General features: G+C 40.9%; 1 protein-coding gene across 1 annotated transcript; it reads left to right on the forward strand.

The window, feature by feature from the left end:
• The first annotated feature begins 9822 nt into the window (after positions 1-9822).
• Positions 9823-11787, forward strand: LOC115756711 (methyl-CpG-binding domain-containing protein 4-like). The gene is made up of 2 exons (XM_030696583.2): positions 9823-9975; positions 11003-11787. The coding sequence occupies exons 1-2, from the start codon at positions 9937-9939 to the stop codon at positions 11507-11509; spliced, it is 546 nt and encodes a 181-aa protein (XP_030552443.1). The 5' UTR covers positions 9823-9936; the 3' UTR covers positions 11510-11787.
• Positions 11788-11978: the final 191 nt, after the last annotated feature.

The following is an 11978-nucleotide window of genomic DNA, read 5'->3' on the forward strand; positions in this document are numbered from 1 at the left end:
GCAAGTTAGGTTAGGTTGGATGAGTTGTACGGTCTTTTCCAAGCGGGGCCGAATCATCGAAGGGCAGTACTCAAATAGTACGCGATTGGATAGGTTTTAACCTCGGTTATGATTAATTAGATCCGTCAAAGAGGTGAATTAGATCGGGTCATAAATGGCTTGACCTAAATAGACTCATTTAATCTCGTTCATGACTCATTTATTGCAATGCAAATCTAGTGACACATACTCGACTTGACTCATATTCCAAAATCATTTCCATAGTTAATCCGATCTAAGAAAACTCATACTCAAACTAACGTTCATAGTGAACGAGTGTGAGTTCGAATGAGGGCGTAGAGAGTCATAGAGGTCAGTTGAGTCTAAGTAAGTTGTGAATCCATTAACAATCCATTTATGAAAATTTAACATTTATATTATGCTTGAACTCATTTATAACCCATTAAACTAATACATATAATCACTCAGCCTATCATATATAGGTTAAGAAATGGGTTTATGACTCATTTTAATAAGTTCATGAATAATTAACTAGAGAAATGTTGAATTGACGGCAATGTTGCCACTGCTCAGTTAGACCACCAAGTTTGGTCTGATTTTCAAAATGCTGGCCACCGCCATGCCTTCTCTTCATTTTCCTTGTGTGAGATAGCAAAAAATAAAAATAAAAAAAAAATTCCATCCACCAAGGAGGAAAGTGTCAAAAAAGTCTTAAGTCTATTTGCCAATTTAGTCATAAATCTTTGTTGGTATCAATTCAATCTTAAACGTTTTGTGATTGGTGCCAATTCAGTCCTAAACATTTTGCATTTGTACCAATTGAGTCAATTTAGTCATTTTTTGTCAAAAATCACCGATGTGGGTGTCGGTTGTCCTATATGGAATGGCTACGTTAACGATTTTCGGTCAAAGTTGACGGGATTGACTCAATTAGTACAAATGCAAAAAGTCTTAGGACCAAATTGGCAGAATGATAATTGCGTTTATGCCAATTTTTTTATCGGACTGAATTGACATCAATGCAATAGATTTAGGACTTTTTGGACATTTTTACCTCCACCAAATTCATGTTAGAATAGAACGATTCATCACGTCTCTTTATTTTTAGCAAGTTCCATGTTAAGACATCTTATGATCTAAACAAAAAGGTTATGATGTATCGTGCTCACATAAAATTTTACTATTCATGCATTTGAGAATGGCTCGTGTAAAGGCGTGAACCCAAATGAATGATTTCCCCTTTTCTTTTTCTTTTCCTCTTGCTTTTGCCTCTTCAATTGAAAGCAACATCCCCTTTTACAATGTTCTTCCCCCTCATTCTTAAGGTAAGTTTGAGAAGACTTTCGAAATATTTTTGGGCATGGAAGGACTTTGAGTGAAGGCAATTAGGTATTCGCTTCTTCAACTGAGTGCAATTTGACCTCTCTTGGTGCCCATGTTACTTTGAGAAAGTGAAGTGCTAAGGTGAGAAAAGGAGTCCGGCGTCGGCCGTGGATAAGAAGGTCGAATGGCTCATGACTTGATTTCCGTAGTTCTAAGCATGTTGAGCTTTATAAGCTCTTCAGTAACTTCCCTTCCCGCGTGGTCTCCCTTCAATAAGTTAAAAAAAAAAAAAATCAAGATACCCATTTTTTTTTTATTCTATCATATTTCAAAAAGCACATTGTATGTGCGAGATCTCACTTTCTCACTCATGCGTCCCCACTTCTAACCCCAAGAAAGGGTGGGGAATCGAACTCCTCACCTCCACCTTCCCAAATGGGATGGGCGGCCACTAATGCAATCCCATGTGGTTAAGATAACCATGTCAAACATGCAACATTTGGGCTAAAAAAATTTCAAAAAACTTTTAACATATACAAAACTCGTTTTTCAAAATCAAGACTTGTTGATTCGAAATAACAAAAGCTACTACTGAACTTTGAGTGTACATATGACGATAGCTATGCCCATATGATACGAACCCCATTCGATTTTGCTATCGAAATTTTAAACCGCTAAGTGGATCCAAATGAGCGATGCGGGTGACCATCCATACCCTTCGTCCATAAAACCAGGAGAATCAAAATTAGAGCAAAGGAGAAGGACCTAGATGACATCACGGGCTGCGTTGATGAAGTGAATAAAAAAAAATGGCATGTCAGACGTCAAAAGGTTGACAAAATCGACAAATATACTATGCAAAATGAAATCGTGCATGGTCCATAAAAATAAGGACTGGATTTAACCGATTAATTAGAGAAGAAAATGATTAGAGTAATGAGGATTAGGTGATCTATAATTTGGCTAGTGGCGTCTAGGGCTGTGCCTGTGTGCAGCTGGAATTAATTTTTTTTTTTTTTGAGAGAGAGAGATATGATGGGGTTAGGTTTTTTTTTTGAGATCCTTTTTGGCCAGATGACAGCTCTTGGGTATTTTTGGGGATGGCCCCACCTGCATGGTTTGATGCTGTTGGGTATTTCCCATGCAAAAATCTCAGTGACCTGTCTCTATTGTTGATTTTCTTGGGGATGATTTAATTAGTAGGGGATTATCTAGTTTAATTACGACAGCTTGGTGGGGGAGTTTCTCAAATCTTTTTTAATAATTTTACCTGTTCTTGTCTGATTTTGAAAGTTGACTGATGTCCTTAAACATGTATTGATTTTCTGTTGAAAGGGGCCGTGCTGGAGACTCCGTCTGTGTGGTTCCTCCAATTTTAAGGTGTTATTGTCAAGAGGAAAATAAAAAAAAGGTTGAGGTCTAGATAAGGTCACTGGTTTTCTCGGTTAGATTAGAGCGAGTATTGCGTGATCTTATTGCGGGTGAGCTCAACTCACGTAGCTTCGGATCATATGGATCACGCGTGAGTCCGGCCTCGTTCTTCGGAGAACTCGAGAAAATCTCGGGGAATCTTGCGTTACGATGCATCCTCCTCTTGGTGCGATTTTGTCGCGTATGTCGCGGTGTCGCAAATAGGGGCGAGCGGCTTTATGGTCGATCTATCGTCCGAGTTCCGCTTGGAATTTGGACATACCCGTCAAAAACGGTTTTTTAATTTTTGTGAACCCGGAACCCACCTTACATATCTTGAAACCCAAAATCTAGACCGATTTTGATAGATAAGTTCCAGGTGAAACTAGGACCAATTCCGATGAGTAGGTTTCGGGTTTTAGCCAAATAGAGCTTTGACCGACCTTGAAACCTCTCGCCCCTAGGATATTGCAAATAATAATGTTCACTTTCGTTGGCTTGTCACAAGTTCGCACTACCCCACGAAGGAGTAAGGTTGCAAGAGGGAGGAAAAACCCGCAAACCTGACCCGGACCGAACCCGCGTTTTTGGTTCTGGGTTATGCGGGTCGGGGTGAGAAAAAGCCATGCATCAAATACCCGACACGAACCAAACTATTGACACCCTTAAAGCATACGTGTGTAATTTCCTTAGGAACAAACGGATCACAAATCTAGGACATGCAATAAACGCAGATTCGAAGCATATATGTCTGATTAGCCGCCTTGTTCAATTAATCCCCGATGAAAAAGAACGGTCGCCAAAGCTGAATTCGCATGAAACTAGCTTTCCTATACGTGCTGGTACCTATAGCCGCGAGCGAGGGGTCGCATTCAATGTTTTGCAATGTGCGGACACTTTGATCAAGCGAGCATTTCTGTGGCTACAGCTGCATAATTTCTCGTATTATTATTCCTAAAACCAGTGTTGCATAAATCTGCCACGGCCATAAATAAAAGGACATGACAATAATTTGATGCGCCGGAGCAGTACAACGAGTGCGCGTGAAAATAATCCGAAAGAATTGTTTTGATCGTTAATTGAAAAATAATTTACTCGCTATAGAAATTGTGCATCCATTTAACCCAAAAAAAAAAAAAAAAAATTGAATGCAATAGGTGTATGATAGATGTCTATGAGAATCCTTACACGGAATTTGCCTTGAAATCTACCGGTAGGCATTGAACTGTTTATGGGGATCATTGAATCAACTAGCTGAATCTTAGCTTATATATGTATATGCATCATCACACACATGTATGCCAAACATGGCTATATTAACATCATTATTGGGGTACGGTTCACACTCTCATCAACACGAAACCACGGGGTCTCTCGTTCCTCGGTGAGGGAGTAGGGGTTCGAGAGGGCCACCCCGATAGGGGTCGATGGGGGCAGCGTCCCCGAGCAGCCAGATGACTTTTATAGTTTGAGCCCATATTTTATTAGCAGCTAGTGCGCATTTTTGCTTGTAATCGATCGATGTAATAAAGAGGTGCCGGGTGCTAATTATAATGAAATTCTCTGTTAGATAAACTTTTGCGCTTCATTTTCTCTTTCTCATTACTCTTTATTTTTATTGTGCCCGTGTGCCGAATCTTAACAATTGTTGGGAACTATGGCATGAGCACGACCTATCCGAGACAAAAAAGGAAATCGATCTGTTTTTTTTTTTTTTTCCTTTAGCCATGAATTCTTTCCATTTAAATAGATAAAAAAATTTTCCATAAAATAAACACTAGAAATAGGGAAATTGATTTGCCATATAAGGCTACGTATGCTTGTTTGATTTCGAATATGACTCGCTTATTTAAATACAGATTACCATCATCCTAACAACTTAATCTAATCGTATTTCCAATATAAGCTCTTTCTCATTCAATTTTCAAAAAGTACATTAGGGTTTTGCCTGAAAAAAGAAGGAGGTTTAACCAGGGAACAAGAGCAAGAACAAATTGAGAAACTTCTATTAGTGTACTGAATTTGAACGTTGTCCGCAGCACTACCTTGTCAAAATTTGTCTATTGCCCCAACTTCATTAAAAGGCCCAAGCCAGAATCAGCTCGCAATAAAAATAAAATTGAAACTATAACATCGAGATTAAAACTGAAAAAAAAAAGAGAGAAAAGGCTCTTGCTGGAAATTCTTCTTTGGTCATTTTGTTAAAGCATATGCTTTAAATTTTCTCATGCTGATGGGCTTGCTTGACTTTTAGTCTTGCTCTTTCGAAATTATTGGACCCTTTAGTGGAGGTATGGATTGTAGACAAACCCCAAACCCTGGAAAGACGAGATGTGAATACTTGGACATTTTAGTGGGCCAGTTATTCGCTCTCCGAGGGGCCCACAATGACACCAAGCAAATGTTTAACGTTGTACTTGTTAAAATATCTGTCTCGAGTACGAGCCATGGACAAAACTTATCTAAATTGAAGTGCTGGACAAGAAAATCCAAATTGGACTTTGTGGACGTTTTCTTCAAGATTGAATTAATTTTCTGCACTTTGAATCCAAGGTGGAGTTGGACTTTGACCATGAGAAGGAAAAGTTGTCAGTAATCTTTATCCGAAAGATCTAGAATTTCAAATTTCAAGCAAAGATAGATGCGTGGGAGTCGGAGTCGATTTGTTCAACTTTTCATGTACGAGTCAGAGAGATATTTCTTCTTTGTCCATACGAATCAACGTGGACTTCTATCATTGACCAACGTGGGACTCCTTTTGGCGGTGGCATATATATATCAACTCTCAATGGTCTATGTTTCCCTCGCACCGTAGTTGACGTGAAGACTTCTTTGAAGCACCGTTTGTCGAGTGCTTGCTCGTGGAGTTTATTCTGCGGAATTACATCAAAAATTCAAGTGTCAAAATCGATTAAATCTTGATGTTAGATTTGTGTTAATTTCTTTGCGAGATTGAGAGATTGTTTCGCTAGGAATTGTGGGCTAAACACTGTATGCGTTCTTGGATGTAATTGAGGTTTGGGAAACACTGTGAGTGTTTGAGTTACTCGCTTTGATCCGTAATCTCCGTGTATCGCTCGTTCTATAGTGGAATTCGTTGCTGCTCTTCCCGTGGACGTAGGTCTCTACGACCGAACCACGTACATCCGGTGTCCGATTTATTTTCTTGTTCTGTCTATTTTATTGTTCGATCGCTTGTTCCGCGCAACAATTGGTATCAGAGCCGGGTTTATCGAGTTGAAGCGAATCGATGGCGACGGAAGAAGTAAAAGTGAAAATCGACAAATTTGAGGGGAATGACTTTGGTTTCTGGAAGATGCAGATTGAAGACTATCTATATCGGATGAAGCTGCACTTGTCCTTGTTCGAGGAGAAACCAGAGACGATAAAACAAGGCGATTGGGAATTCTTGGATAGACGAGCGCCGGGTGTTATTCGACCGACGTTGGCTCGTAACGTTGCGTTTAATATCGTCAAAGAGAAGACCACTGCGGGTTTGATGAAAGCCCTGTCGAATATGTACGAGAAGCCCTCTGCGATCAACAAGGTCTATCTAATGCGACGTCTGTTTAATTTGAAGATGAGTGAAGGTGCGTCTGTTACAACCATATCAATGAATTCAATGTGATCGTTAGTCAATTGAGTTCAGTTGATATTGACTTTGAAGATGAGGTATGTGCTTTGATTCTATTATCCTCATTGCCTGATAGCCGGAATACTACTATTATCGCTGTTAGTAATTCCTCTAGGTCAACAAGTTTAACGTTTGATGGTATTCGAGATTTTATTTTAAGTGAGGATATCCATAGAAGAGAATCTGGCGAATATGTATCTACTGCTTTAGTAGGTGAAAATAGAGGAAGAAACGATACTCGTGGTAGTAGAAGTAGTATGAACTCAAATAGACTGATCGATCTAGGACCGGCGGTCTTGTCTGTTGGAATTGTGGCAAGAGAGGGCATCTTAGAAGGAATTGCTTAAAGCTGAAAAACGAAACGGGTAAGAGAATTAGAGTTGAATCTACGGATGATGTTGCAATTGTAGTTGATGATTCTGATGGTGTCGATAGGGTCTTGTCTGTCACCGAGCATTCGTCATTTGATGGATGGATTATGAATTCTGGTTGTTCTTTTCATGCTACACCAAACGAGAACTGGTTTGCTACTTATCGGTGCACGGATAGTAGTAAAGTGCGGTTATGGAACAATGCTGAATGCGATGTTGTGGGTGTTGGTGATGTTAAAATCGGGATGCATGATGGTATTGTGAGGACATTGGTCGGAGTAAGATACGTTCCAGAATTGAAAAAGAACTTAATTTCCTCGGGTGCCCTAGATTCAGTTGGATGCGGGTATTCTTCACAAGGTGGAGTTATGAAGGTTGTTCGAGGTGCCTTGGTGATAATGAAAGGAATCAAGCATGGAAGCCCGTATGAACTTCAAGGTGAAACATTGACAGGTTTCGCTCCAGAGACGTTGGTATTTGTTCGAGGGTCTAACGACTACTCGAGGAAGACTTGGGTGATCGTGCCGAAGCACAAGTTTGATGATGTTGTCGGGAATACGCAATCGAGAGCTTTGATCGAGGTGGAGACTACTAAGTCGATCAAGCATGAGCGAATTGACAGTAGCATGGAGTCATGCTCGAAGCCGGTAAATAAATTTTGCATGACAAGGAGCATAGTGAAACACCGCACTAGTGCCGGTAGACCACAACGGTTTGCAGAATTGATGAGCAGAACATTACTAGAGATGGCCGGTAAAATGATCTCTAGTGCTGGTATGGCTAGAAGAGTTCTAGCAGATGCGTTTAGTATGGTGAGTTACCTGGTGAATAGATCTCCATCGATTGCGATCGGATATCGGACTCCCGAAGAAGTGTGGTCGGGTAACGTTGCTAATTATTCTACTTTTAGAATGTTTGGTTGCCCATGTTATTATCGAGTAAGTGATGGTAAGCTTGATGTGAGGGCAATGTGCATATTCTATGGCTATGCACGAGGTGAGTGGGGCTATCGGTTGTGGTGCTCAAATATAAATTCACCTGTTCACAGTAGAAAAGTTACCTTTGACGAGTCTCCAATACTTCAAGCTAGGAGTGTTTGTGGCGGTGTTAATACGGATCCGGACGGTGTTCGACTTGACGTGGAGTTGCAACCAGAAATTCTTGAGGTAGCGAGTACTAGCGTGGTAATCGACACAGATGGTGCTTGTAGCGAGGTGGAGCCCGTAGAGCCAACGGTTGCTGTATCTGGCGATATTGACAAGGTACGTATTCGATCTCGCGACAGATATAGATTTAACGATGGTTTTGCTTTATCCGTGGTTAAGGTACTCGTATCGGAAAGTTCTTGTAGAATAGTTAAAGGTGCATGTTCGGTTGGTATTCTGATGAGGTCCACGGTTATGGCGAAGTTCAAGCGCGACTTGAACTTGGATGATGTCTGTGGCGATTGAGCCCATTAGGGCTATTAGGAGAGTAGTAGCGATGGAGTTCGGATACTAGCGAAACAATGGGACTTGGCTCGAACGTCGAGCCAAGGTAGAGATTGTTAAAATACTTGTCTCGAGTATGAGCCATGGATTAAACTTATCTAAATTGAAGTGCTGGACAAGAAAATCCAAATTGGACTTTGTGGACATTTTCTTCAAGACTGAATTAATTTTCTTCACTTTGAATCCAAGGTGGAGTTGGACTTTGACCATGAGAAGGAAAAGTTGTCATTAATCTTTATCCGAAAGATTTAGAATTTCAAATTTCAAGCAAAGATAGACCATTGCGTGGTTAGATTTGTGTTAAAAAATTTAGAATTACATCAAAAATTCAAGTGTCAAAGCCGATTAAATCTTGAGGTTAGATTTGTATTAATTCCTTTGCGAGATTGAGAGATTGTTTCGCTAAGAATTGTGGGCTAAATACTGTATGCGTTCTTGGATGTAATTGGGGCTTGGGAAACACTGTGAGTGTTTGAGTTACTCGCTTTGATCTATAATCTCCGTGTATCGCTCATTCTATAGTGGAATTCGTTGCTGCTCTCCCCGTGGACGTAAGTCTCTACGACGTAACCACGTACATCCGGTGTCCAATTTATTTTCTTCTTCTGTCTATTTTATTGTTCGATCGCTTGTTCCGCGCAACAGTACTTTTGCTTTTGATTTGTTGGTAAACATTCAACGTAGTCCTTTGTCTCGATCAAGTTAGAGAGAACGTTGCCACACAATTCCCCTAATACTTCGCGAAATGTGTACTTGACTTTCTATAGCTAAGTCCAAAAAATCAATCCTTCAGCACCATTCACAGATTTTCATCGTCACGGACACTATACAGATATCAATGCACCTTTTCGTTTCAATCGGTTTCCTAAATCGACAACAAATATACAATATTTTCATTAATCCTTTTTACCTTTTTGGTTTTTATAGATGCAATAGTAGTTCGATTTAAGTATATTTTAGTTTACGATCTTTGCAACAGGTAAAGTATAATCTTATTTAAAGTTACGCATGGTTGACACTATATTAATGAACCTTGTCTTGGCGATAGCTTACTGAGAGGGTTTGCATTTTACAGTTTTCGCTTCCAAGAGGCGACAATATGCCAATGTCTGTAGGGAACGAAACCCATGTGCGGATTGTAGGTGATCAAGTTTAGTATTAATCTTGGGCTAATCTAATCGGATGTATTAAGATATAATGTCATGATACGATCCATAAATTTTAAAAGCTATTCAGACAATTGAATTTTCGTCTTACGTCCAATGATGAAAAGACTTTGAAATTGAAGGACATTCGCATGTTGACATGTGTTTACTAATGCACATTTGATTTACCCATCGGCTAATTTTGAGAATTTATTTTGAAACCACGAAAATTTCCACCGTACGAGTTTGATATCTTCCTAATTTTATTACCGATGATCTCATTTTATGTCAGCTGAAAACGTGACGTGTGGCGATGATGGAATATTCCCGCACGACTTATGTGGACGGCCGAGATCAGCCTGTCGTCCACTGACGGTCACGAACCCCGCCAAAGTGCCACGTGCCAGGGTTCCACGTGTCAAGCGGTGGAGCACTCGAGAGGGCAGAGCTGCGTCCTACCTCCTGTGGCGGTATCGTCGCTCCCAGTTCGGCCCACTCACTATTTATAGGACTGTGGAAGCGAGAAGGCGTGGAAATGAGAGCTTGACCAGTTGCGAGCGGTGATGTTGGAAAGCCAAGAAAACCCTAAGTCGTCCTCTAAGGTAAAAGCGTCGGGATCGTAGTTCTTGATCAATTTCCCGCAATGTTTTCCGCTTCTCGTGTTGTTTACTGTGCTTTGATTGTGCTCCGAACGGTTGAGGTTGCTCGTGCCCCGTTTGTCTCGTCTCTCCGCCGCTTCGAGTGGTCATGCTCCTCCGTTTCATCGCGGAGGAAATTCGGGGAAGAACCTGAAGTTTTCGGGGTCTTTTGTGGGATTAGGAGTGTGGTCTCCGTGTTCTGTCTGTCTGCTTACAGTTACGGGTAGAATTGCTTGAGGTAAATGTGGCTATTGCCGGAAATGTTCCGCTTTCGGTTTTTCATTTCAGTTCTGTCTTTCTCAGAGAGACGATAATGCGTTGCATGGAGGATATTTTGTTGGTTTTAGCTATTTCAATCGTTGTAGTTTTGCTGACTAGGGCAGTGTTCACGAGTCGTTTGAGTTTGATTAATGGGAAGGGTAAGTTAGTGATTTCTTCTGTGGAGAAAGCTCAGCGGGAGATTGGTGTGGAGAAAGAATTTACTAATTTAGCCACGAACGCAAAATGTGGGTTGACACATCTGTCGTTGTGCCTTATTTTCCTTGTTGAGTTTATCTAATGATCTTACGGGATACATGAACGCGATGTGCCGTTGTTATCTTTAAGCTTAGTGAAGAAACTTTTGTGTGTGTCCATGCTATGTTTGTTAATTGGAGGTTTGCACACAGGTCCATGGGGGATTGGATTGTTGCGTAGTTAGGCAAACTGTCTGGTGCTTCACTTCTACTGTTTTGAGGTCAATCTTTAGTGTATTTGCTATCCTCTTAGCGTCTTTGTGTTGTCCGTGATATTTGCTTTAGTTGGAGAAGGGATCGATTACTTACCTATCTATATGGTTTCTACCATTTTCATTTTGCTTGTATGAAACAGAGTTGTTGTTGCCATCACATCACCCGCGAGTCAAGGATAATTATCTTGTTGTGTGGGTTGAATATTGGGGCTGATTGAATGCTGAGATAGTTTTCTGTTTTTCTGTTTTTGTTACTTTAAGAAATCACCATCTGCGAGTGGCTCAATCGACATATATGCCGTGCAATGTGGGAAATGCCACAAATGGAGGGTGATCGGCACACAAGAAGAGTACGAAGACATCAGAAGTAACTTCTCAGGGAACCCCTTCGTTTGCAGCAGGAAACCTGGCACTTCATGCAAGGATGCGGCTGATATAGAGAAGGATGCATCTAGAACGTGGGTGATTGACAGGCCAAACATACCAAAAACTCCAGAAGGTTTCAAGAGAAGCCTGGTTCTGCGAAGAGATTTCACCAAGTTGGATGCTTACTACATCGCGCCTTCCGGGAAGAAAATGAGGACCCGCAATGAAATAGCGGCTTTCTTGGAAGCAAATCCTGAACACAAAGGTGTGTCCATCTCGGAGTTCAGTTTTCACTGCCCCAAGATAGTGGAAGAAACCATTCCGGAGCATGTTGAGAAGAGGGCTTCTGGCGGTGGCAGTGGCAGTAATAAGAAATCTAAAACAATGAAAGATCAAGAATAAGCAGTTGGTGACAGGTGCCCGGTTCCTAGGGAAGCTGTTGTTTAACGTAGTATGCTCGTGTGATTAGCATGGTGGGGTAATTTTTGGGGGATCTCCAGGCTTGGCTCTCTGTCTGTTCTCTGGCATGCACTTGAATCTAATTTACATGTGGACGTCTCGAGAGCAAGTGCTTTGTGTGTTCCTGTGGGTTAATATTTTCTTCCAAAATGCGATTAGAGGTTACTCCAGGAAAGGAAAGCTTGTTAAGTCAAAGCCAAAACTAAGAAGTTTGGCTTAAAGTTTTTGCAGGAGTATTTCTGTAAGCGTGTTGCTTGACAGAATTCGGAGGGGGTCTTGCCGACACCGACTGTGCTACAGTTTCTTGTCATTTTGGTACGGTGATTGCGTGGACTCTTGCGATGTTCTTGTTCAAAATGATACGGAGATTTTTTTTAAGTGCTGTATGTTGAAAGTTCGTTAATGTCTTTAT

This window comes from Rhodamnia argentea, chromosome 1 (assembly GCF_020921035.1).
Source record: "Rhodamnia argentea isolate NSW1041297 chromosome 1, ASM2092103v1, whole genome shotgun sequence".
NCBI classification, from domain to species: Eukaryota; Viridiplantae; Streptophyta; class Magnoliopsida; order Myrtales; family Myrtaceae; genus Rhodamnia; species Rhodamnia argentea.